This window comes from Lissotriton vulgaris, chromosome 2_1 (assembly GCF_964263255.1).
Source record: "Lissotriton vulgaris chromosome 2_1, aLisVul1.2, whole genome shotgun sequence".
Taxonomy (NCBI): domain Eukaryota; kingdom Metazoa; phylum Chordata; class Amphibia; order Caudata; family Salamandridae; genus Lissotriton; species Lissotriton vulgaris.
In genome coordinates this window covers 1,443,576,706-1,443,599,926 of record NC_141687.1, presented here as the reverse complement: position 1 = coordinate 1,443,599,926, position 23,221 = coordinate 1,443,576,706, and the positions used below count along the sequence as shown (strand labels likewise).

The window sequence follows — 23,221 nt, the reverse complement described above, 5'->3', positions numbered from 1 at the left end:
GACAGGTCTTGAGGAGCTGTTGGTTGATAGGTAGGTGAGTGTTAGGATTATGAGATTTATGTAGCTCTGGCTATACCCAAAGGTATCAGAGCGCTGTACATGAGGTTCCAAAAACATTACAAAATTGACATCAATTAAAAAACTTACATTAGTTACTAATAAAAAAATGTAGGTAAAATAGATGAATCACATATTCATTGTCATGATCGGTGATCCGAGTGGGGGAGGATGGTGGGAGAGCATCCCTAGCCTCGCAGGTGTGAGCTCGCAGAGCCAGACCATGTAGTCAGGTGTGATTGAAGGGCTTCTCTCTTTGGTGCAGTCCTGTGGAAGGAGAAGGGGGGGGGGGTTGGAGGGGCTTCTCTTTTTGCTGCAGTCCTGTGTAGGGAGTAGGGGGTGGGTGGGGGCCAGTTTGGTGGTGGTCAATTGCAGGTAGGTCCGCCATGTTAAGGTCAGGCATCTGAAGGCAGGACTGAGGTTGGAAAGGTGAAAGGGCTTGATAGGATTGGGCAAGGAGGATAATTATGGATTGTACATGGGGCCCTACTCTAAGTATACAGTGGTAGTGGCGGTAGGCACCTCCTGAGACCCAGGTTGTTCCGCTGACTAGAAGCTCACGTTTTAGATGAGTAAGTGCCTTCTGTGAATACCAAAATGAGTAAGTGCCTTCTGTGAATACCAAAATGAGTAAGTGCCTTCTGTGAATACCAAAATGAGTACATGGTAGTAAGTTTAGGATGTTGTCTTAAGTTTAGTTCTGTGAATCGGGCCCCCCAGTCTTTGCCTTAAGTACGTCCCATGGTAAAAGCCCTTGCACTGTAAAAAGATCCCCCCAGCTTGTTAGCCTGGCCTCTCTTAAAGGAAGACTCAGCCCATCCAGCAGTCACTGTGGGGTGCCCAGAGAATCCCAAACTCGGGAGGAATCAGAATAGTACCTAATGACCAGGATCCTCATGACCCTGTACTAAAGGTTAATTGCTGCCTTTAAAACTTTCAGATGAATTTAAAAAAATAACTTTGGTGCCCCAAATTTGTATAGAAAGCCCATGGATCCCGCCCTGTTGGCAGTTCTGATAGAATCCGACCCCAAGTTGAACGATCTGGTGTCCCAAAAAGCATCCTACAATTCTTAAGTTGGAAGACCATACAATAAAGATTTAAGTCCGGTAATGCCAGACCCCCTTTCTTTAAACTCCTCCTCAATTTTTTCAAGAGAGCATAGCTCCTCAGTAGCCCAGATAAAACCAGTTATTTTCCTCTGTATTTTTCTATCTCTTTTTTAGGAAACATGAGTGGGATACAATTAAAAAAGATAGGTCAATTTAGGTAAAATCAAGATTTTAATCCAACTCGCCCACCAATAAATCAACAGTGGCAAGTTTCACCACCTAATAAGGAGCAGATCAATCTCCTTTGCCACCCACCCTGAAATATGTACTCGGTATTCCTGAAACTCTCCATTTAATAAAATTCACACTGATGAGCTTGCATACATTTTCTGAAGAGTCAGAATAAAACAGTGGCTAAACCCTAATACTCCCACAAAGAAGCCCAACAGATCCAGTCAAATGCCTTGGCAGTATCTGTTGTGGCAACAGTCAATGGAATCGAGTGAGCCATAGCCAAATAAAGGCATCTCGTTAATTGCTGGGTAAGATCATGGATCTGGTGCTTAGGGACAAACCCTTTCTGATCTGTTTGAATTAGTTGTGAAGCCAATTTAGCCACCCTACCCCCCAAAATACTGGCAAAAACCTTGCAATCTGCATTTAAAATAGAAATCTGCCGATCAGAGTCTGCCTTCTTAGGATCTTTAGCTGGCTTCAAAATCAGCAATAGTGTAGCTTCCCTCCGTAATTGCGGGATCTGGACATTCTCAGGATAGATAGAATTAAACAGTTTCCCCCAGAACGGAAACACCACCTCCTTTGGTATCCTATATAGCTTTAGGTGAATAACCTCAGTCCCCGCAGCTTCCCCCCTCTTAGTCCTAATCAAACGCTCCCAAAATTCAGCCTCCTTAATTTGTCCTTCAAAAGACTCCCTTCCGGTCTCGTTAGTCCCCTGGAGATCCGTTTCCTGCAGCCACCCCAACACCATCCAGGTCTGGAGTAATCTCCTTGGTGTATGATTTTTAGAGCTGTCACCCTGCGAGTTTATAATTAACTCCTTAATATTATTCCCTGGCCTCTCTTATCTTGATTTTCAAGCTAGTAGTGCTCTTGCTCTTTCGCTGTATTCAAAGAGATCCTTACTCTTGGCTTGCTACCTATCCCTACGCTTCTTTTACAGCTTCAGCTTGAAATTTAGCTGGGCGTCCTCTATCCTCTTTTGCTCTTGATGCCGACTGAAGAAGGAACTTTGTGGGTTGAGAGTGGCCTCTAACACTTTGATTTCCTGTTTTAGGACAGTACACTCCGCTTTCTCTGCCCTATTCTTGGCATACCCCAGATTTTGCAAAAACCCTTGTATATAAGCTTTAAATGTATTCCACAGTACAGTGACGGAGACTGACCCTTAGTGTTAGCAAATAAATCATTGCTAAATTTTTCCAGGTTCAAGATGACTTCAGCGTAAAGGAAAAGGGCATGAATAACCGTCCACCCGGGTTTCTGCCTACAGGCAGGATATTGGAAAACCATATTTACAGCTTAATGATCAGACTTATGCCCCTGGCAGATGGTTAATTATTGTGACCTTGCCTGTTATTGCTGTATCAACAAAGATATAGTCAAGCCTAGAAAAATGGCCATGTATTTTGCTATGGAATGTATATCCCCTTGTCTGAGCCATTTGGTCGCGCGACACATACACCAATCCCAGATCTTGGAGTATACTCCTTAGTGCCTTCCTAGTTTTAGGTGTAGAGATGAAGTCTCTCCTAGTGGATCTATCTAGGGCAGGATCAAGCCGAGTTTTAAAGTAGACTATCGGTGATGCAGCTTACGTCACACTCCACTCCAGGGTTGAGAGATGGGAGGGGTCATCAGCATTTGGGCCATAAAAAGCAGCACAAAGAAATTCTTAGCTGGAGCATGTCATACTCTCCAAAAGCCATCTACACATAATATTCATTTTAGACAATAACATTTCCACCCCTCTACCTTTCCTCAAAAGGATGGCTACTCCCCTACAAAACTCTACCTGATCCCTGACTGCATAACTCTTGATCCACCTACACTTAGAGTAAAGTGCTCTCCTCTCTATTGCTGTTAAAGGGGTCACCTGCAAGATCATTACCTTGGCCCTACTCTCTTTGAGATTCCAGAATACCAATCTCTGTCTCCCCTTTGATCTAAGGCCATTAACTTTCCAGATTAAAAAACATATCTCCTTACTTACCCCATTATCTTTTAGGAAATTCTGTCCCTTCTTTCTAAAGTGTGGCTTATATATATATATATGTATACGGGTGATTAAAACAGCTGTCTAGTGATCATAGGTGCTTATTTTTGTTGTTATTTTCCCCACTACTACTCACCCAGTACCCTTACCAAAACTCACCTTTGAGGAACCCTCCCTCTACTATTTGGCATTTCGGTAGCCAAGGGAGCTTCCCTGGCAAGGGAATACCACACACAAGAAAACCAAACGCGCAAACACAACAGGCACACCCCCCTTCCACTCCCTGTCCCACCTCACCGCCCACCCGCACTGGGGTCTCAGAAGTTCTTATGTTTCCTGATTCTATCAATCAGACCATCGACATATTCAAGAGTGCTTTAGTTATACATCTGGTTATTCCACATGCTGTGCAGCATTGCCGGAAACTTTCACTGCGCTTTAGCCCTGAATTTATGGAGCTCTTCCAGCCTGCTACCAAGCTCCCACTGCCACTGGTCAGTGACCTTACAAACATCTGACTTAATGGATAAAGGGTACTCTTTAGCAGTGCATGTTACGCCTTTCGAAGCAATGCCCAGGATGGTCTCTTTCACTGTATAAGTAGTGAAGTTCACCAGGATCTTCCTAGGTTTCTGGCGATTTGGGTTCCTTTTAAATGGTCCCCTATGCTCTCTTCAGATCTCAAGTTCTAGGTTAATGTCTGGTCTGTCATTGAGAACTGCGTCTCGCAGTAATGCAACCACCAAGGAATTCATATCCGCCCCTTTCTCCATCTCTGGGACATTCAGGATCCTGAAGTTCTTCCTCCGAGAATGGTTATCGATCCTTTCTAGTTCCTCCCCTAGGCCTTGTTTTTGTTTAGTTCGCAGTGAATTTTTGCTAACATTTTTCTGTAATCTTGCATAACCAGTACCACTTCTTCCTCCTGTACTTAATTTTGTGCGACCCCTTCATCCAGTTTTATGTTCAAGGCTAGATAGGAGGCTTGGACCCCAGATTGATTGGCCTCAAAAACCTTGAATCTAGTCTTAATCTCAGTCTTTAGACTCAGTGGTATGGTGCCTAACGACGACTCCTCCTGTGTTCCTATTACCTGAGCGCCATCCTCTCTGCTAATCCTACCGGAAGACTCCTGAGGGGCAGCATTATCCACCTGGAGCCCCAGGGGCAGTTCTCTGAAGAGTCTGATACCTTAAACCTATTACTAGTAGGGATCTGCACAGAAATCTGAGTGTCTCCATTTTTACCCAACCCTACTACCGTGGCAGATGCATCTGTATAATTTGTAACTGCCCCATGTATGCTTTTATTTGGTGCTGTTATTGTCATCAGTTTAAAGTAAGAGTTAAGAAAGGGAGTCCCTCTCATCTGGGGGGCAGGAATTTTCCTTCCATAAGCGCTGAGTGTCTTATTTGGCTGTTTATAGGATTTTCCAAGCTTTGATTTCACCCCACCCCCACCCCCCCACCAGAGATACTACAACAAGGTTTAGCAGTGATTTTAGGAACTGCCAAAAAGGGGTCTATGTCTGGGCCTAACCCTGAAATATTGACAATATGAGCACAAAGCACACCCCTTGATTTTCCGCCTGGTCTGTACCCACTCTAATCCATAGGACTGGTGCTGATGTTGCTGTTGTTCCTCTTGGCATTGGCATTTATGCTTTGTAATCATCTCAAATGCCTCACCTCTCCTTAGCCCTTTCCCCTGCCTTGCTCTCCTAGAAAGCTGAGGAATATTGCCGTGGAGAATATCCACCACACTCTCCCCCAAGACCTCCGTAGCTCCTTGGCTCTCCTGCCCAGCCTGCCTTTCCAGATTTGTGCTGACTCTTCCTCCTCAGAACCCAGGAGAGAGCTTTTCTGCCCTGTTGGAGCCCCCACTTGGCAAGCTCCGATTGTGGGATTGCGACGCACACTGCTCAAGAGGACGAGAAAGACTCCCCCAGCATTGGGGAGGGACAACAAAAGTGAAAAGTCAGCACAGGCACAGCTCCACCTTCAACCGGGGTCCGCTGCCAAAAATGTAACTGAAATGCTGTCTCTTAAGCTACACAGCAGGTAGTCCTTTCCACTACAGCGGCGGTACTCGAAGTATGGCCTGCATGCTACTTGCTGCCCGTAAGTACTTTCCTTGCGGCCCCCATGGAACGCAGCAGTCACAGACTCTGCACCATTACTGCTATTGTGATTCCTCGGGCTGCATTTGCAGAGCAAAGGTCAAAGGCAGTGGCGTAACCAAACTTGAGGGGGCCCCCCGCAGGGTACGTGGAGGGGCCCCCTCCATACTTAATCTGTGCCTCTCCAGCCAAAGTGTGGTGCTGAGGGGGCCTAAGGAGGTGTCGATGGTCTCTGGCCGAGAACCGCCTCCACATAAACCTGTTGGGAACTGTGGACTCTCCACCTAGCTTTAAAAGCCTTCCTACCATCCATCATTCGGATTCTGGTTCAGGTGTTCACGAACACCACCACCAGCATGAGAGTTTAGAAGTATAATGTTTATCTCCACTACTAAAAAGTACTTGAAAGTATGGAAAAATACAAAGATGTCAAAAAATGTTAAATAACGAGATTAAAACGTTAATGAAGACGAAGAAAAAAAATATATAGGTTTAGTTTTCAAGTACTGGGAAGTGGTGATACATCTTCCCAATATATAATATATTCATATATGCAAATATTGAAGGAGAACTATGGTGCAATGGGCATTAGTAAATATGGTAAATAATAATAATTTTAAAAAGTAAGGTAAAATGCTACATAGAATTCATAAGCCAAATAGAGAAGAAACACAGGACAAGAAAACAAGCAGAACAACAAACAAGTTACTTACCTTTGCTAACGCCTGTTCTGGTAGAGACTCAATCGAACTGCAGATATCTTACCTTTGACTATTCCACAGGCGTCAGACGGAATCCAGAAAGACCTGATGACACATGTGTGCCTGGAGGTGACGGAAACGTCTCCTCGTCTGCGCTGGATGTGAGGTTACACAGATGGAACATAGCCTCCGATTCCTAGGATTTGGGATAGGTTAGAGGCATTTACAGCATCCAGTAAATTCTGACAACGTGCTATGAGGTATTTATTGGGTACTTGAATGCCTAATATTCTGAAATTAATCTTTGACCACAGGGGATTCATTACAAAGGTCAAATTATGCAAGCATGAATAGTTACTGCACGTTTTTACCAGGTTTAAGCTGCGGAAATAAACCAGCGGAGAATTACAGGTGGTGCGGTAATTACTGATTCACTTGGAATTTCGATATATAAAGTACATCAAAGTTCAACACCCAATTTGAAATTTTGGCTTTAGCTTGTAATGGTGCTACATACTGGATAAGCAAGACACTGCCATGTTTTTCTTTCCTTAATTGGTGTACCCTAGTAGTTGCTAAGCAAGGGCATATTGAGGATACCACAATATGATGGGAAAAAATGCTTGAAATAAATGTTTTTGATGATTTAATATAAGCTGAATAGTTGGTGTTCTTTTATAACAAGACGCTCACACACTCTCTGAAATATGCATCAGAAACTGGCTTCTGGTCTGTATTTCATTGCGATTTCCACATTTTGATTTTGCTACTTAACCAAAATTAAAAGTCAAACATGCATCCTTTTTAATAAAAAATTTAAAAAAGGAGCATGCAATTTCGACTTATGTAAAGTGCACCAAAACTGCCATTTGTTTGAAGTTTTCTCAGAAATAACATAGTTTTGTATTCCAGCTTAAGTGGAAACCCTGCTAACGAGGCTTGCATACCTCAAAGCATCACCCTCTACTTATGTGATACATTTCAACAATAAAGTGTTTGAGTTATTTATTAATTACATTTCTTTTCTGAATATGAAGTTTGCTCATTCCACTGCACGTCTTTTGCCTGTAACTCTCTGGTCGTCCCGCTCCCTGCTCGTCCCTTGCTAATATGTTGTCTCCCTGCCCACATCCCTTTCAGCCAGCTGCCGTCCTACACAGTCTGTCTGTCCCTGTCACCAGTTCTTCTCAGCCTGCACCCATCAGCAGCTGTCTCTGCCCACACCTCTGCTATCGCTGTCTGCACTTCTACCTGGCCGTTTCTTTCTTAGTCTGCACTCTGTCAGCCCATTCCCTTCACAGCCTGCATGACTCCTTCTCCATACCTTTCTCAGGCTGCACCTCTCTGACCTCTACTATCTCCCTGCCTGGAGCCCTTCCTGACCCTCTCTATCCTGTACTTTTCCCAGCATGGACTTCATGGTCACAGGTCACACGTCTCAAATCGTTCCCAAATCTCGCACATGTCTCTACACCCCGCACCTCTCATTCAAGCAGAGGCGGCTAGGCTGGTCGCCACCCACGCACATTCCTGCTACTAGGCGAGGACTCTGACTCACCTGACCTGAGGGCTGGGGGCTGGGCTGGGCTTACTTCAGTTAGGCACGAGCAGGACGGCCAGGCAGCAGGGCAGAGGCAGGGCAAGATCTGCAGGTTAGCCCGGCAGGGACAGGGGGTAATAAATTAATTTAAATTATGGCCGTCGGTAACGGACTTAGATAGCCCAGTGTAGGATCGGCTGCGTGGCTGGGTCTTCTTGGGATGCCTCACGCGGAGTTTTAATTGCGTGCGCACAATACGCATATCTGGAGTCAGACAAATTCAGATCACGGCATTGGTCAACAGCTCTGCCCCCACCCTGAAGAGCGCACACACGCGTCCGGGAAGCAACTCTGTGCTGCCCGCTCTCATATTTATTATAAAGAGCCTCAGAGGCCTCGGGTGGGGCCGCACACCATTTCTTAAAAGCCTCAGGGGCCCCGGCTGGGGCCGGGCACCATTTATTAAGAGCCTCAGGTGCCCCTGCCGGGGCCCTCAGTGCGCGTGTGCACTGTGCAGCAGTTGTTGCGCAAATTGTTCACCATTTAATCATTATTACCTTCTGAGGCCCGGCAGGGGCCCAGACATGCATTCATGCCTTGCGCACCGTTTAATTTATTAAAGCAGCCGTGAGCACTGCGCAACGCGCAACGCGCACCATACCCATTCAATTCCAGATGAAGTAAGTGGCGGGGCCCCTGGAGCGCAGGGCCCCCCGCAATGTGGGGGCTGTTGGGGCCTGTGTTACGACCCTGGTCAAAGGGGCATGCGTAGACAATCAGGGTCTTGTATGCTCACCTGCGGCACCCGCCCTCATCTGCCGCCGTGGCGTCATATGCTTGCGCTGCAGAAGGAGAGGCTTTTAAAAGAAGGCACACAAGTTGCAGCCTTTCTTTACCTGCCCTTATCCGCACCTACCTCGGACCCACCCCAGCACTAGCGGAAGCAATATGTACCCAGCTGAGATGGAGCTCAGATTCAAGGCACCAATTGCTGCGTCTCCTCACCTCTGAAGGTAATAAGTGTGTGCCAATGGCACCCTTGTCATTGCTGATCCCCCATATTTTGTAGATCTCTGTTGCTCTACTTTCGTGTTTGTGCTATAAGCACCCACACAAAAGGAAAAGATATCCTTTGAGGTTTTCGAGGGGTGTCAAAATCTTGGGAAGAAGAATTATGTGTGTATTTCTTTTGGATTTTTTGCGAGTGGTTAGGTTTTGCATATTAACCGACATACAAATACCTAGTCGTAAAGATTGACAACGGTGGTCAATTCAGTGTGCAAAGATCGAGTATCAGAGGAAAAGGACTCCCGTTGGCAATCTCTTTAAAAACATTGAACAACAAACTTTCTGGTCCTTCTCTCACACCTCTGGTACAAGTAATCCATGCCAAATTGCTGCCAACAATTACCAATGGAAATGAGGTACAACGAGGCAGAGACGTAAGAATACTTGACAGTACGATCACAGCTGCATATAGAATTATCTTTAGTCTTCCCAAGCAAACCTCGCCATCACAGATTAGGCTAGAGTTTGGTATTCAACAACAGCTCCTGGCAAGACAGGGGGATTATATTTGTGCCTGGGATAAAGTGAAGAAATCTGTAAAATTCTAGCGTAGTATTTATTGTGTTTAGTTTAGGGAAAAATGCTTTTATGACAATGTTGTCGAATAAAGTATTTAAACTTGAACTTGGAAATCTGCACAAGGAACACTGAACGACTATCTATGGAGGGAGCTAGAGCAGCACCCAGCCTCACCAGCAGCCAAGTACCTGGCAAATAGTCTTGCAAACACTGGTTTAGAACAGCTCTGGGACACCTCCACAAGTCATACTACGCTCAAAAATTTGGTCAAGAAGTCGATCAAACAACTATCGTGAGCTCAAGACAAAGCAGACTTCTCAAAAAGAACGCACGGTTGGATGACCCTGAATTCGTATTCGGAAAAAGCTCCTCAGAGCTACTTTGGCCTGGGCTATGCCAAAACTACTAAAATGCGTTTTCTAAGGTACAGGTTAGGACTCCTACCCTGCATTCAGCACCTTCCATATTGGTTAAAAGAGAAAGCAGGCACGCTATGTCGGCTATGCGGCGTTATGCTAGAGGATATGCTGCACTTGCTATGCTCCTGCGGGAAATTGCTGGACAAGCGGAAATACCTGCTGAAGCGCCACTTTATTCGCTGCGGGATACGCACACGAAGGAATGCAGTTCTCACCTGTTTTTCATCTCAGGACCCCCGCTGAGCTGCAGCTTTGTGAAATTCATGAAGCCAGTGGAAAAAAATGCCTAAAACTGATTTTTAACCTGCCTCTAAAACAAAACTGTATCCACTGCCAATGCACTTTTAGCGCGAAAAATGAAAGGACATCACACTTTAATATATTACTGTAGCAACTTCAATCCTAAATTTAAAATGAAGCAATTCTGTGCTTAGGACGAACTGAAAAGTGATGTCTATGCTATGCTGGTTTTAACATATACGTCATTTTAAATATTTCTTTTATTCTGTTTTTGCATTGCAATGGTTTTAATTAACTGTGCTAATAAAATACTTACTTACTTGCATATTAACCCGTTTGCTGCTTCGAATGTTCCGCGCCAGTGCGGAACGTTCTATTAAGTGGGCAGGGCTGTGTCGGCCATCGGACGTGCGCAGCACTATGGAGGTAGTGCTCGCGACGGCCGTTGGCCGACAGAAGCAGCAAAGGGGTTAAGTTAAATGCACGTGACAGTAGATGGCGCTGTTGCTGCATTCTGGGAGTGACCAATTGTGTGTTTCTCATTGGCTGAAATTAAGTTTTTATGCAAGGAGTTTTTTGTTCTCCCCGAGTTAACTGGCAGGGCTTTTAATGGGCCAGGTGCTTAAAAGCAGGTGCTGAGACAGGTCGCTATAGGGGGCTCCATTTTCACCTTCTGGGTGAAAAAAATATATCAACTCAGCAGCGGCACCACTGCTCAAAAAGCCTTTGTCATTTCAAATCAACTCGTTTTCATTCTTTCAGTCTCATCATTTCAGACCTGAAGCATTTTCAATAAGATATACAACAAAGCCATAGCTTTTGCTTATTTATCTTATGCAACTAACAACCACAAGGGGTCTACATTTTCGCCCCCAGGGAGAAAAAAATAAATACATTTCAACTCAACATCAGCACTACTGCTCAAAGCCTTTTGATGTGTTTCCAAATATGCTCGTTTTAGATCTTTCACAGTTTCATCATTTCAGAATTGAAGCATTTTCAATGTTATATATTATATACAACAAAGCCATAGTTGCTTATTTATCTGATGCAACTAACAACCACAGGGGTCTCAATTTTCGCCATCAAGGTGAAGAAAAAAATCTCAAATCAGTAGCAGCATCACTGCTCAAAGGTTTTGATGTCATTTTAAATAGACTGGTTTTAGTTAGTTCACAGTCTCATCTTTTCAGAACTGAAGCATTCTCAATATTATAATTTATATACAACAAAGCCATAGTTGTTGCTTATTTATCTTATGCATCTAACAACCATTGGCAAAGCCAATAGTCCTGACTTGTTGCAGGTATAATGTTACTTCTTGTATCTGATATATCTGGATGCAATTACAAACAGCAAAATATCAGTAGGGTGGCACACTATGCTAAGCACAGATTTTTAGCCTGGACCCCTAATTGCTCCTCCCCCCACAGTCATTTGCGCTGCCCCCAGTGATTACCCAGATAGTGCATTTCGGCCTCTGAGGAAATGTTTGTGAGTACCCATGCACTACAGCAACCACATAGTAAGAGGGACATGAACCGAAGGGACGCTCCCCGGTACTACAAACTCTTCTTTACCCAGGCGCCCGCAGCCATCTAGTTTGCGGCCGCCATGTTCTTCCCTCCTAGTGAACAAACCTCTCCCACACCATCTCTTAATTATTATTCATATTTATGTCTCATTGCTGGATTTCGCAAGAGACCTATTTAATGTTTAGGTGGAGTTTAGGCTTGACATAGCTGAAACAATCCGCTTCTATCATGAAAACACTTGACAGCTATTATTCTACAAATGCAAAGCAAATGTTTGAAAGTGACTGGAACAAAACAGTTTTTGATATTTCAGTAGAAAGAGGTAACTTGCAGCTAGTTGTCTTCTTGACAGAGCTCTTGAATACCCGTTCCATGCCGGACACTTCCACACGTGATTCTGGACTTCTGACTTTTGAAGATTGATTATTCTCCACGTAAAGGGCCAAAAAAGCCTCCTTTCACTCCCTGGCCCTGAAGAGGGTTATACTTCTTTACCTGTCCAGATCAAGCAGGTTGCTGTATCAGTACCCGCCCCCCCTAGGTCCTGTTGATGATGATGCAGGATATCTCCCCTCCACTAATAGACCTAATGTCTAAGCCTTAACTTTGTCTATTTTGAACTAATGCAATTATTAATTCCTGGTTATGGGGAGCATCTTGCACAGTGGCGTCTTTGTATGTAGGATGCAAAGTAATAGTGGAGCATCCCTACCTATAAGATAAAATAAATAAATGAAAGCCTAAACTACAAAATATATCAGATTCACAAAATCTTTGATGCTTAGTGAACTTACTATTTTTAAATCGCCTTACCACTTCCCTCCCAGCCTCAAATTGCTTCTTCTAATGCAGACCACACTCATTACTGGTGTTCGCACTCCACATTCTGGCCTCTCAAGCAGAACTGTGAACGTGTCATCCATGACACCTGCATAGTATGCAGCTATAGGGCTCCCTGCCTCCAGGATAGGAGGATAATACGGGGAGGGGGCGTGTCGCTCCGAGACCATTGCCAGACTGGGGGAATTACAGGGACTGGTCCAGGCTGCAGCAGCTCCATCCTTCCTTTCTAGGATCCCTTTCAGGACCTATAGCAGTGTTGACCCCGGAGATTCAAAAAGTGTTCTCCTCTCCCTTCGGAATGCAGCCCCCATGCAACAGGCATGCTTTGTGCTGGGTGCCATCTGTACACCGTTGGATTGTCCTAAAGGGTATTCTAGCAGTGACCAATGGGCTGGTCTGACCGGTCAGTGTGTGGGTTGTTTTTGTGGCTGTGTGTGGTCCAGTTTTGCTCTGGTGGTTTGGTTTTGCAGTTGTAAGTAGGCAGCTTTTGTGATCATCTTGATATAGTGAGTGGGGGCAGTAGCAGATAGACCTGCTCAGGCAACAGAAGGTTGCATTGGGAACACAATGCTGTATAACATTGAAGGAGCTACATCATGAACTACGGGGATCTATTTTGAGAACATAGCCACTGCCACGTTTGGCCAGCGGCCAAGCCTTGGAATACTCTTCCTCCATCTATTTCCTGTGTAGAGCTACATCTTCCTTTTCGAAAGGCCTTGAAGATCTGGCTTTTTGCCTAGTAAAAATGACCCATGAAGATTCTTTGCTCCTATCAGATAGTTGAACTATTCGTAGCACCTTTATGCCTTCGGGTAGTTGTTCGTGTTGTATAAATTGATTCATTCACATGACCTACAATGTCTGCTGCACACACTCTTTCCCAAGTTAAGTCTCTCCCGTTGTATCGGGCATCTAGCCTTATGAGCACTAAAGGCTTCACAAATGAATGACCACTGCCAAATTTCCCTTGAAACATGAGCATTGGCTAATTGGCTGTGTAGGAAGATCCTGCGTTTTATGAGGGAGTCCCATACACATGGGGGGTATACTGGAGAAGTGACTGTGGGAGACTTCCAACTGATGGCCACCGTTTGCTCTGGTTCATAGGGGGGGTGGTGGAGAGTCAATATTTTGGTGATCCCTGGTCTATTTTTTGTTCCCGTCCTCCTGATAAGCACCATGATGGCACTTGGAAATATAGCTACCATATGCAAAGTCACCTAAAAAGGACCAACCTCAATAACAGGGGTGTTTTTGGAAAGGTCAAGTCTGTTTTAAAGCCCAAAGCCTTGAGTACAACCACAATCAGAAATCTTAGTGACCATTGCCCTGAATTGAAAAGTTCAATTGGATTGAGAGTGGAACCAAAGATAGAAAACTTAGTGGGAATCAGTCATACTCAAGTGCTGTCACTAAAAGAGAATTCAGTGATAGAAGTGAACCTGTGACTATCTTAGCCACTCCATTGCACTAAAACAGCGCCAAATTTCTCAGTGCCAACATCTTGTAGCTGAGAGACATCCAGATGTAAAATGAAATCTAATGAGCTAGTATCTGTCAGAAAGTAGATCTTCTTTTGGGGACTCAAACCTTGATGGCTAAAGTCATGTTGAAAAAGATGGCTTCTATTATCAGAACATACACAACGCATGCTAAAGTGAACTCCTTACTTTTCCAGGGCCAGATCGAAAGGTGAAAGAAAAGTGCAAGATTGGTACAATACCCCCCTTCCCGGGTGGCTACTTTTTTAAGAACATTTGGAACCCAGTTTCCTGTGCAATGACATCCTTTGAATCTGCAGAACAAATTAAAACCTGCTTGCAAGGAAAAAAGGTGTTTCTCATCGGAGACTCGACGCTTCGCCAGTTCATTAAACACTTTGCGGAAACCATAACAAGTAAGACATTTTCCTTTGAATACGTTTTTTAAATGATATACAGCTAGATTCATCATTGTCCCGTTTTGCGAGTCCTTAATAGCGATTATCAAGGAATCGCTATTAAGGACTTGCAAAATGGGATTCATGTAGGAATCGCTAAATAAATTCAGATTCCTACACATTCCTTATTTGCGATTAGCAAATTGCTAATCGCAAATAAGGAATGACTCCCCATTCATTCCTATGGGCCTAAAGGCCCATAGGAATGAATGGGGAGTCATTCCTTATTTGCGATTAGCAATTTGCTAATCGCAAATAAGGATGAGATTTCAGGGGTGCCAGGGGTGTCCAAAAAAGTATTTCCTTTTTCTAGATGATGTGTTTCTGTAATTTTATTTTCCACGCAACATGTGAATCTTGTGTAGTGCATGCTGGTGAAATGAGTGCCTGTAGTTGTTTGGGTGAGTTCAGGTTGTGACTGGGTGTACATGGTTGGGCAAGATTGTGAGCTCTGAACTTAAGGCTGATAGCAGTGCGAGTTTGTCACAGTGCTTATCAGTGTGGCATACCATCAGGGGCAACAAGCGCTATGTAAATGCAAAACGTTTTTCCCTGTTTTATCCGTCCGCTGTCCTTCTCAATCCAAATAACTGACTAATATCCACCACTCAAAGTACTTTCATATTTCACCATACTAATGCATCACTAATCCTTTATGGGTTCTGGAGTAGAGTGCAACTTGCCAAAAAAGCACCTCAACACCCCATCAGGGGTGGTAAGCTCTATATAAATGCAAGCCTTTTTCCCTCTTCTACCCCTCCGCTATCCTTCTGAATCCAAATAACTGACTAACCTATCCACCACTCAAATTACTTTCAGATTTAACACTGATCCTTTATGGGTTCTGGAGAAGCATGCTACTCGCTGAAAAGCACTTCAATGCCTCTTCAGGGTTAGTAAGCGCTATATAAATGGAATTACAATATATTAACGATGCTCACACTACATGATTATACGGTCCTTGTCTCTGCAGAACCCATAGAGCACTAGTTACATATGTGACAATCGTACCACCATTTTACATGAACAAGGTACAGAGCTGTCAATAGGGATGGCACCAAAGGAAAAGAAATGCTGTGTTTACAAGTGAGGAGAGAAAAAGAGAGTGTGTCTGAGAGAGACAGAAGGAGGTCATGGTGACCTGGAGCTGGTGCAAGGAAATATATGCAGATAGAGTGAAAAAACAGCAACGAAGTGGCAAACATGGGAGTTATCGGAAAGATGTTGGGAGAGAAGAGGTGATAGTGATTAACAGAGTAAGATATTGCAGGGGAAAGTGGTGTGAAGGGGAGAAAAGAAGTGACTGAGACACTCCAAAGACCATTACCCATTCCACATACATTTGTGATGTTTATTTAATTGTCATATTTACATTTTTGAAACATTTTCAATTCTAATTGTCCACAACGAAATTGTTGGTAATCATGTCTCTAATGCTGCTAAAAAGCATTGGCAAAGGCAATCAGTCTGGCTTGTTTTAAGTGAATGTTTGTTTGTGTGACATAACTGGGCACAATAACAGAGAATTTAGAGAGGCACACAAATAGTAGTCAGGTGGCAAGCGGTGAAGCACATAATCTTACACCATTTGTTTTAAGCCACAGTTTTATTTATATTAGCCACACCCTCTGAAAATGATTCCTGGTTATTCTTTCGTTGGCCACACCTCGTTTAGAGATCCCACCCCCATTCTCATCTCCCCACCCCTCATTTTTAATCCCATTTCAGGTGCTGCTCAGGAATGATCAGGGATAGTGGAGTATGATCATGAGAGGGTTCAGTATGATCACTGATATTGAGATGTGGTTTTCTGGTGTCCATTATGAATACAGAGGGTCATTTATGATATTGTGTAGGTTGAGTATGATCATGATGGGCCATCTATGAATATGGGTTACCGGCCATCGCCATATACTAGGTTCCGGCTTGGGACAGTTGCCCTTTGAGTGCCAACAGTAAAGTGATGCGTGACTCTAACGACTCCAACAAAACATGTATCAGGAGCTGTGCCACATATCAAAAGAGCTGTACCTATTAATCACAAAAACAGTACTCGTAAGTGTGTAGTATTCAGTACACTTCAGTTTGGTCTACGTAACACTATAATTGTGGTGGCAAATAAATGATGCAGTTTTCAAACAATGCTTTCCTTGTTCTACCTTGAGCAAGGAGTGCACCATTAACCCTTTCCGTGCTGCGAACGTCCAACGGTCGTCGCGTGCACTACCTCGCTGGTGCTGCGCACGACCGTTGGACGTCCGAATCCCGTTAGCGCGATCGAACGTCCGCACTGGGGCGGAATGTTCGACGCGCTAAACGGGTTAATAGTGCTATCTAGTAAACAAAGCAATGTTTATTTTAGACACAGTAGGCGCATCCCGTTAAGTGATGTAGTTATTGAGGACAGAACTATCCAGTGAATTGTGTTGACTCAGGAAACGATTTACTAAGATGAGACTCTTGGACTGGGCCAAAAACAGTCTCAGAGCCTTAAAACGTAACGTCAGATGCATTGTAAAATATTGTTCTGTCATTTTATGTTCAAATATATTTCAGAACTTTAATCAACTTTAGTAACAAAATGATTAATTTTTGTTTTCCTTTTTTGTTTTTCCTTTCCCATAAGTCGTAGAGTACTTCAGCCACAATGAAACAGAAATGCAATCCTGGCAAAAGACCCTGCTTGCCATCAACATGGAGAGGAGCATTATGGTGCAGTGGAAGAAGCACACGGTCCCCTTTGTGAGCCTGACCTTCTACTCTGTCAAGGAGGACACCTATGCTGCACGCCAGATCGACCAGATAGGTGGCGGCGAAAACACAATCGTCATCCTGACCATGGGCCAGCACTTCCGGCCCTTCCCCCTCCATCTTTTTATCCGGACAGCCATCAATGTCCGGCAGGCGATCCAGCGCCTGTTCTACAGGAGTCCGCGGACCACTGTCATCATCAAAGAAGAGAACGCCAGGGACATGGAGATAAACCAGGAACGCTTCAGCGACTTTCATGGACATGTGCAGTATCTCATTCTCAGGAACATTTTCCGAGGTCTGAATGTTGGCTTTGTAGATGCGCTGGACATGACTATTTCTTCAGCTACCAACAATATTCACCCCCCTTTGGAGGTTCTGCAGAACTTGATCAGCATGTCCCTAACATATGCCTGTTGACAAACAAACTAACGCTTTGGGTGCAATATACGCATTCAGAGTGCACAGATGCTAAATACAGGGGCAGGGGCACAGCGCCACCTGCTAGTCACGGTGGTACTGCAATGAGGGGTTTATGTCATTTAAATATGCCAATTTCAAGGAAATTGTATTTTTTATTTTAAGAGTTTTATATAGCGCTGGCTAGACCAACATTGTGTGGAAACTGTACAACATTTAAGGAAACCAAAGAGCAGAGTTTGGTATTTCTATATACATGCTGCCGCCAATATGAAGAACAGTTGTACCAGTGACTCACTTTTAAGGGAACGGGGGAGAAGGTGCAATGCAGCGTGAGATTGTTTGTGAAGAGTGCAATAGTAACACTGGTCCCAAACAACAACAAGCATCTGAAATTAAATAGGTCTTGCATTTCCACGAGTTTGAGCTATTGGCATTGTAAATGACAATGCCTTTTATTTATGTTTTGGTTTTAAAAAAATAAGTAAAAGGCATTGTCATTTACAATGCCCATAGCTTAAACTCTTGCAAATGCGAGACTTGTTGCTTTCCAAATGCTTGAAGGCATCGCTGAGTTGCCCCCTTCTGTCTCCCATGGCCCCTCAGGAGCTCCCTCTTTGCTGCAAGTAACAAGCCGGTGGTCACAACTGGGTGCGATAGACCCTCCTGCCCACCTGCAGTAAGAGAAACTCATTAAAGAAAATAGTGCTTACAGACTAAAGAAGACGTACAGTGAAACAACGAATTAAAAGGGCCAGTCCTCATGGAAGGTTACAAATGAAGACAAGGCGGTACTAAGGATGGGCTAACAAGCCTAATAACAAATCAGAAGCCAGCATTTAAGAAGAACAATGACAAGCCAATGATAAATATGGGCGAAGCGTGGGCGGAGCTTCAAGTACATACTCCAATATAGCATGGCTCGCCGAGCATCACATGCGCTGCCCAGGCTCGACCTAAAAATTAGAAGTTTCAACCCATTCCCTTGAAAGTCTAGTTTATTGCATCTGTTTGTGCTCTCAGATATAGCATGCACTCGATAGCCTCGCCTTCCTTAGTGCACCGACTCACTGATGCAGCCTCTTGGCACCATAAATTCAACTCCAGAGGCAGACAGGAGTGGGTGCCAATGCAGAGAATTGTTCTGTGCTGAGCAGACAACTCGCAGTACCCAGTGTACAAGTGTAAACAAGCATTTGCAATGCAATCGGTCTCACATTTTTTTGAAAGTTGGAGCTACTGGTGTTGTAAATGACAAAGTTTCTTACTATTGTTTTTTTGTTTGCAATTGAGTGATTATATTTGTATAGCGCTATTGCTATTCATATGACCTCGCGGTGCTTGAGAACCAGAAAATGGGAAATAGGTTATGGGGGGGGGGGGATGGAAAATAAATGACACCAATGTAAAAAGGAATTAAAAATATACTGGACCACCTGCACTCACCTTTTGATTAAAGCACATTGCTATGTAGCATGACACCAGAGGCAAAGGGCTCCCGCTGGCAGTGAAATGCTCTGCACGTGGTCCAGGAGGTGAGACAAAAGATGAAAAATGTCCCCAAGCCTTATTTTGCCAAATAATTTTTATTAGATTTATACTATTCCATTGCATAATATTAATTCTGCAAATTCCAGTTCACAGGACTTTGTAATTCCCACTAAGAAACAAAAAATAGAACTATGTTTTATCAAACGTTTATGGCACTACAGCACTTGTAAATAACTTCAGAAAGGGCAAATAAGTGATTTGCCTGCACCGTTTAATCAACAAAAATGTTGCAAAGACTAAGACAATGGAAAAGATTGGTTATTATAATGCTCTTTTCAGCGACCCTTCTGAGAAATATCTAGGTACAAGGCATCTTGTTCAAACTCAAGCTGCTGGACACATGTTTCAAGGACAATCCACAATCACCTCAGTCCTCAGTTGAAGGCATTACTTTTGCAACCCGCAGAAGCATAATGAGTTTTAAGACCCAAACACCTAGATTTAGAACTTTCATAAAATTCCACTAAAGGGAATATCAAGTACTGGCATTAAAGACACCCACTTCAGACATATTTTAAACTGGTCTTTTGAGTTTTGCAAGACTAACCAACACAAGCATTATTTCCTTTAGTTATTACCACAAAACTCCCCCTGCTGCAAAGGGCAGCCGGTGTTGTGTAATATCTGGTACATCCTGTTACGTGCATAGTTCACTCTTGATATGGCAGGGTACCTCTCTACAAGTTACTCTGGAACCCTTGGTCAACAAACCTTTGCTGCCTGCTGAGAAGTATAGAGGGGAGAATTCACTCATTAAGGGGAACTCAACAACTTTAAAGAGTCATAACTCTGAAGAATCACAGACTCCGAATTCAAAGTAAGTGGGTTTATTACAAAGCCAAAAATAACTGGAAATACAGATACTGCAAGACAAAGTTGTAAAAGTACACTGGAACTAATATAAATCCGAATCTACGGGCAAGATGGAAATGCTGGATCATAAAAAGAATGACAAATTCCTGAACCAGAACACAGGCAATGATTGCTCCCACGTCAATATCATTCTTCATCTGGGGTGAATAAGTGAAAAGCATTAGTCTATCCCTACAATTCCACTACTGTGACATCCCTACTTAGCATTCCCTGGGCAAGATCAGGAAAAGGTGTCCGCGCGTTAAGACTTCCTAAGAAGTGCACTCACGTTGTATGGGTCCAGTAGCCAAACCTAAAGAGCTCATTCTAAGATGCTCCTTCCATCTTCATCGATCTCCTCACCTCCTCTTCTGACTCAACCCGGGGCACTGTGCCTAATTCAAAACACGCCCACTGCTTACATCTTGATCACCTCATCCTGTTGGGCCCTTCTCATAGGTAATTTTCCATTTAGTTTCAATACTCACAGCTCCAAACTTGATGACCTTGATTCCCAAGCCTCCTTCAGTGAGAAAGAACACTGACTCCCAATTATCAGCATTCTTGCATAAAAGTATCTTCTCCTCCCTGACATGAGAACAGAACAAATCCAACATAAACATGACATTTATTTCTCTATCCTACTACGAGAGCCATCAGGGAGAATACATTTCAGGCCTACAGAAATCGGCTAACATAAGAATGAAACACATAGGCCCTATGGAAATGCACATAAATGAACAGTTTTGCTTAAGCATTTCATGTTACATGAACCTTTCAAATGCACAAATCATTGTGAGCAACATATGATTTCTTTCACATTTAAACCTGAGTTGGCACATCCTTGTGCAAAGTTAATCTGGTGCACGTTTAAACTATACATTACATTACAAATGAGCAACTTCGTTAATCAACTGCAGAAAAATGCTAAAGGTTACATTATTCAAAACACAACTGCCATGTTATTGGACATTAGAGCATTGGAGCAACATTAGAAATGTACCGCGATCTTGCGGATTGACAAGGAGAACTGCAGTGATCAGCTGGTTTTAAAATTGTGTCACGAGCGGTTTTGCTCTTTTTAATTTAATTTTGCTGCTATTGTGATTTCTGATCTGATTGCTAGACGGAACACATCCACTTACAGCACCTTAAAAATACTTCCTTGCACCTGCCGTTTGAGCGGGATCACACACTCTCCACACCTGGCCGCGCCATCTTGGCTGAGGAAGGCAGGCACTCGCACATTAGTTGCTGCCATTTTGGGGAGGCGCTCTAGTTGTTGGGCAGGGCTCTCAGCCCACTGTATTTAATCGGGGAAGTGCAAGCGCGCGCACCAGGACATTAGAACTGTACCGCGATCTCGCGGATTGACAAGGAGAACTGCAGCGATCAGCTGTTTTTAAAATTGTGTCACGAGCGGTTTTGCTCTTTTTAATTTAATTTTGCTGCTATTGTGATTTCTGATCTGATTGCTAGACAGAACACATCCACTTACCCGCACCTTAAAAATACTTCCTTGCACCTGCCGTTTGAGCGGGATCACACACTCTCCACACCTGGCCGCGCCATCTTGGCTGAGGAAGGCAGGCACTCGCACATTAGTTGCCGCCATTTTGGGGATGCGCTCTAGTGGTTGGGCAGGGCTCTCAGCCCACTGTATTTAATCGGGGAAGTGCAAGCGCGCGCCCCAGGACATTAGAATTGTACCGCGATCTTGCGGATTGACAAAGAGAACGGCAGCGATCAGCTGGTTTTAAAATTGTGTCACGAGCGGTTTTGCTCTTTTTAATTTAATTTTGCTGCTATTGTGATTTCTGATCTGATTGCTAGACGGAACACATCCACTTACCCGCACCTTAAAAATACTTCCTTGCACCTGCTGTTTGAGCGGGATCACACACTCTCCACACCTGGCCAGCCCATCTTGGCTGAGGAAGGCAGGTACTCGCACATTAGTTGCCGCCATTTTGGGGAAGCACTCTAGTGGTTGGGACGGGCTCTCAGCTCACTGTATTTAATCAGGAAAATTCAAGCGCGCAGCGGGCACCCTGATGGCGCACCGGAGGCGCGCCAGAGGCAAGCCCGTCTGCGCCTGTCCACGCCAGGACGGGGCGAGGGGCAGGAACCCCTGGCCAAATCCTCCCGGATAATATCGACTATAACAGGGATATACTATTGGGGTACAGAGATGCTCTGAGGGATGCCTGTATGCATGTGATGTTACTGGAGGAGGAAGGTAATTACTGTCCTCACTGTCCATATTGTGCCTTCACACTTATACCTTCCGAGTCTCCTCCCTCAGATACCAGAGAAGCCAAATATTTTTCCCTCCTACATCTCAACTGTCGATCCCTTCCCAAGCATGCTATTGAAATCCATCTGCTGTTGGAGGACAGATGTCCTGATGTTCTCTTTCTTACGGAGACCTGGACCAACCTCGCCTCTGATGCAGATGTGGTTCAGGCTCTTCCATCTAACTATACCTTGGTCAGACAGGATCCGGAGTTTGGACGGGGTGGCGGAATTGCTATTATATTTCAATTTATCCATAGTTGCAGATCAATTAAGGGCTCATTGGCGGACTGTGAGAGCCTTTCTTTTTCCATTGGCTTCTCTCCCACCTGTACTTTTTCTGGCATTCTTCTCTATCGTCCACCTGGAGAACACACTAATTTCTGTAATTACCTTCCAGGTATTGCTATAAATTTGGCTAGCCACACCTCCAACTTCTCAATTCTTGGTGACTTTAATACTCACCTAGATGAACTAGATTCTTCCCCTTCGCGAGACCTTGTGGCAGGCCTTGAAGCCTTTCACTTCAGACAAATCGTAACTGGCCCTACCCACAAAGCTGGCCACTTACTTGATCCTTTTTTTACTAATCTGGATAATATTACTTTGAACAAGACCATTTTAGTACCCTGGTCAGACCACTCTCTACTATCCTTTGTCTGGACTCCCGGGGCTTTGCCACAATCCTGTACAAAATTTAAAAAGCTGGGCTGGACCTGGTCAAAACTCTCACTGGAGGATTGGGTAATGAATCTTAATAATTCCATCCCCACTTCCTGCACTAATCCCATTAAGGCCAATGATGACAAGTGTACAAGTGAACAGACAGTTGATGGTTCTGGAAAAATCAGAGATGACACTTAGGTTAGTAACCTGGAATGTGTGCGGCTTAAATGATGTCCATAAAAGGTGTAAGATAGGAATTCGATTACGCCAGATGAATGTGGATTTTATTTTTTTACAAGAGACACATATAATGAGCACGCAGGAGTATTGTCTGAATCAGCTGGGTTTTCATCTAATAGTCAGCTCCAAACAAGGTGCGAAAAATAGAGGAGTTGCTATCTTGTCAAGGAGTAAG

At 44.1% G+C, this 23,221-nt stretch overlaps 1 protein-coding gene across 2 annotated transcripts in view; it reads left to right on the top strand.

Moving 5' to 3' along the window:
- The window catches only part of LOC147732728 (NXPE family member 4-like), a 473,957-nt gene extending 455,078 nt beyond the window's left edge, over positions 1-18,879 (top strand). For both annotated transcript variants that reach the window (XM_086957280.1, XM_086957279.1), the window contains exons 5-6: positions 14,011-14,229; positions 16,898-18,879. In XM_086957280.1, coding sequence (XP_086813406.1) covers positions 14,011-14,229; positions 16,898-17,442 — 764 coding nt within the window. In that variant the 3' untranslated portion in view covers positions 17,443-18,879. The remainder of the gene's footprint in view (positions 1-14,010; positions 14,230-16,897) is intronic.
- Positions 18,880-23,221: the final 4,342 nt, after the last annotated feature.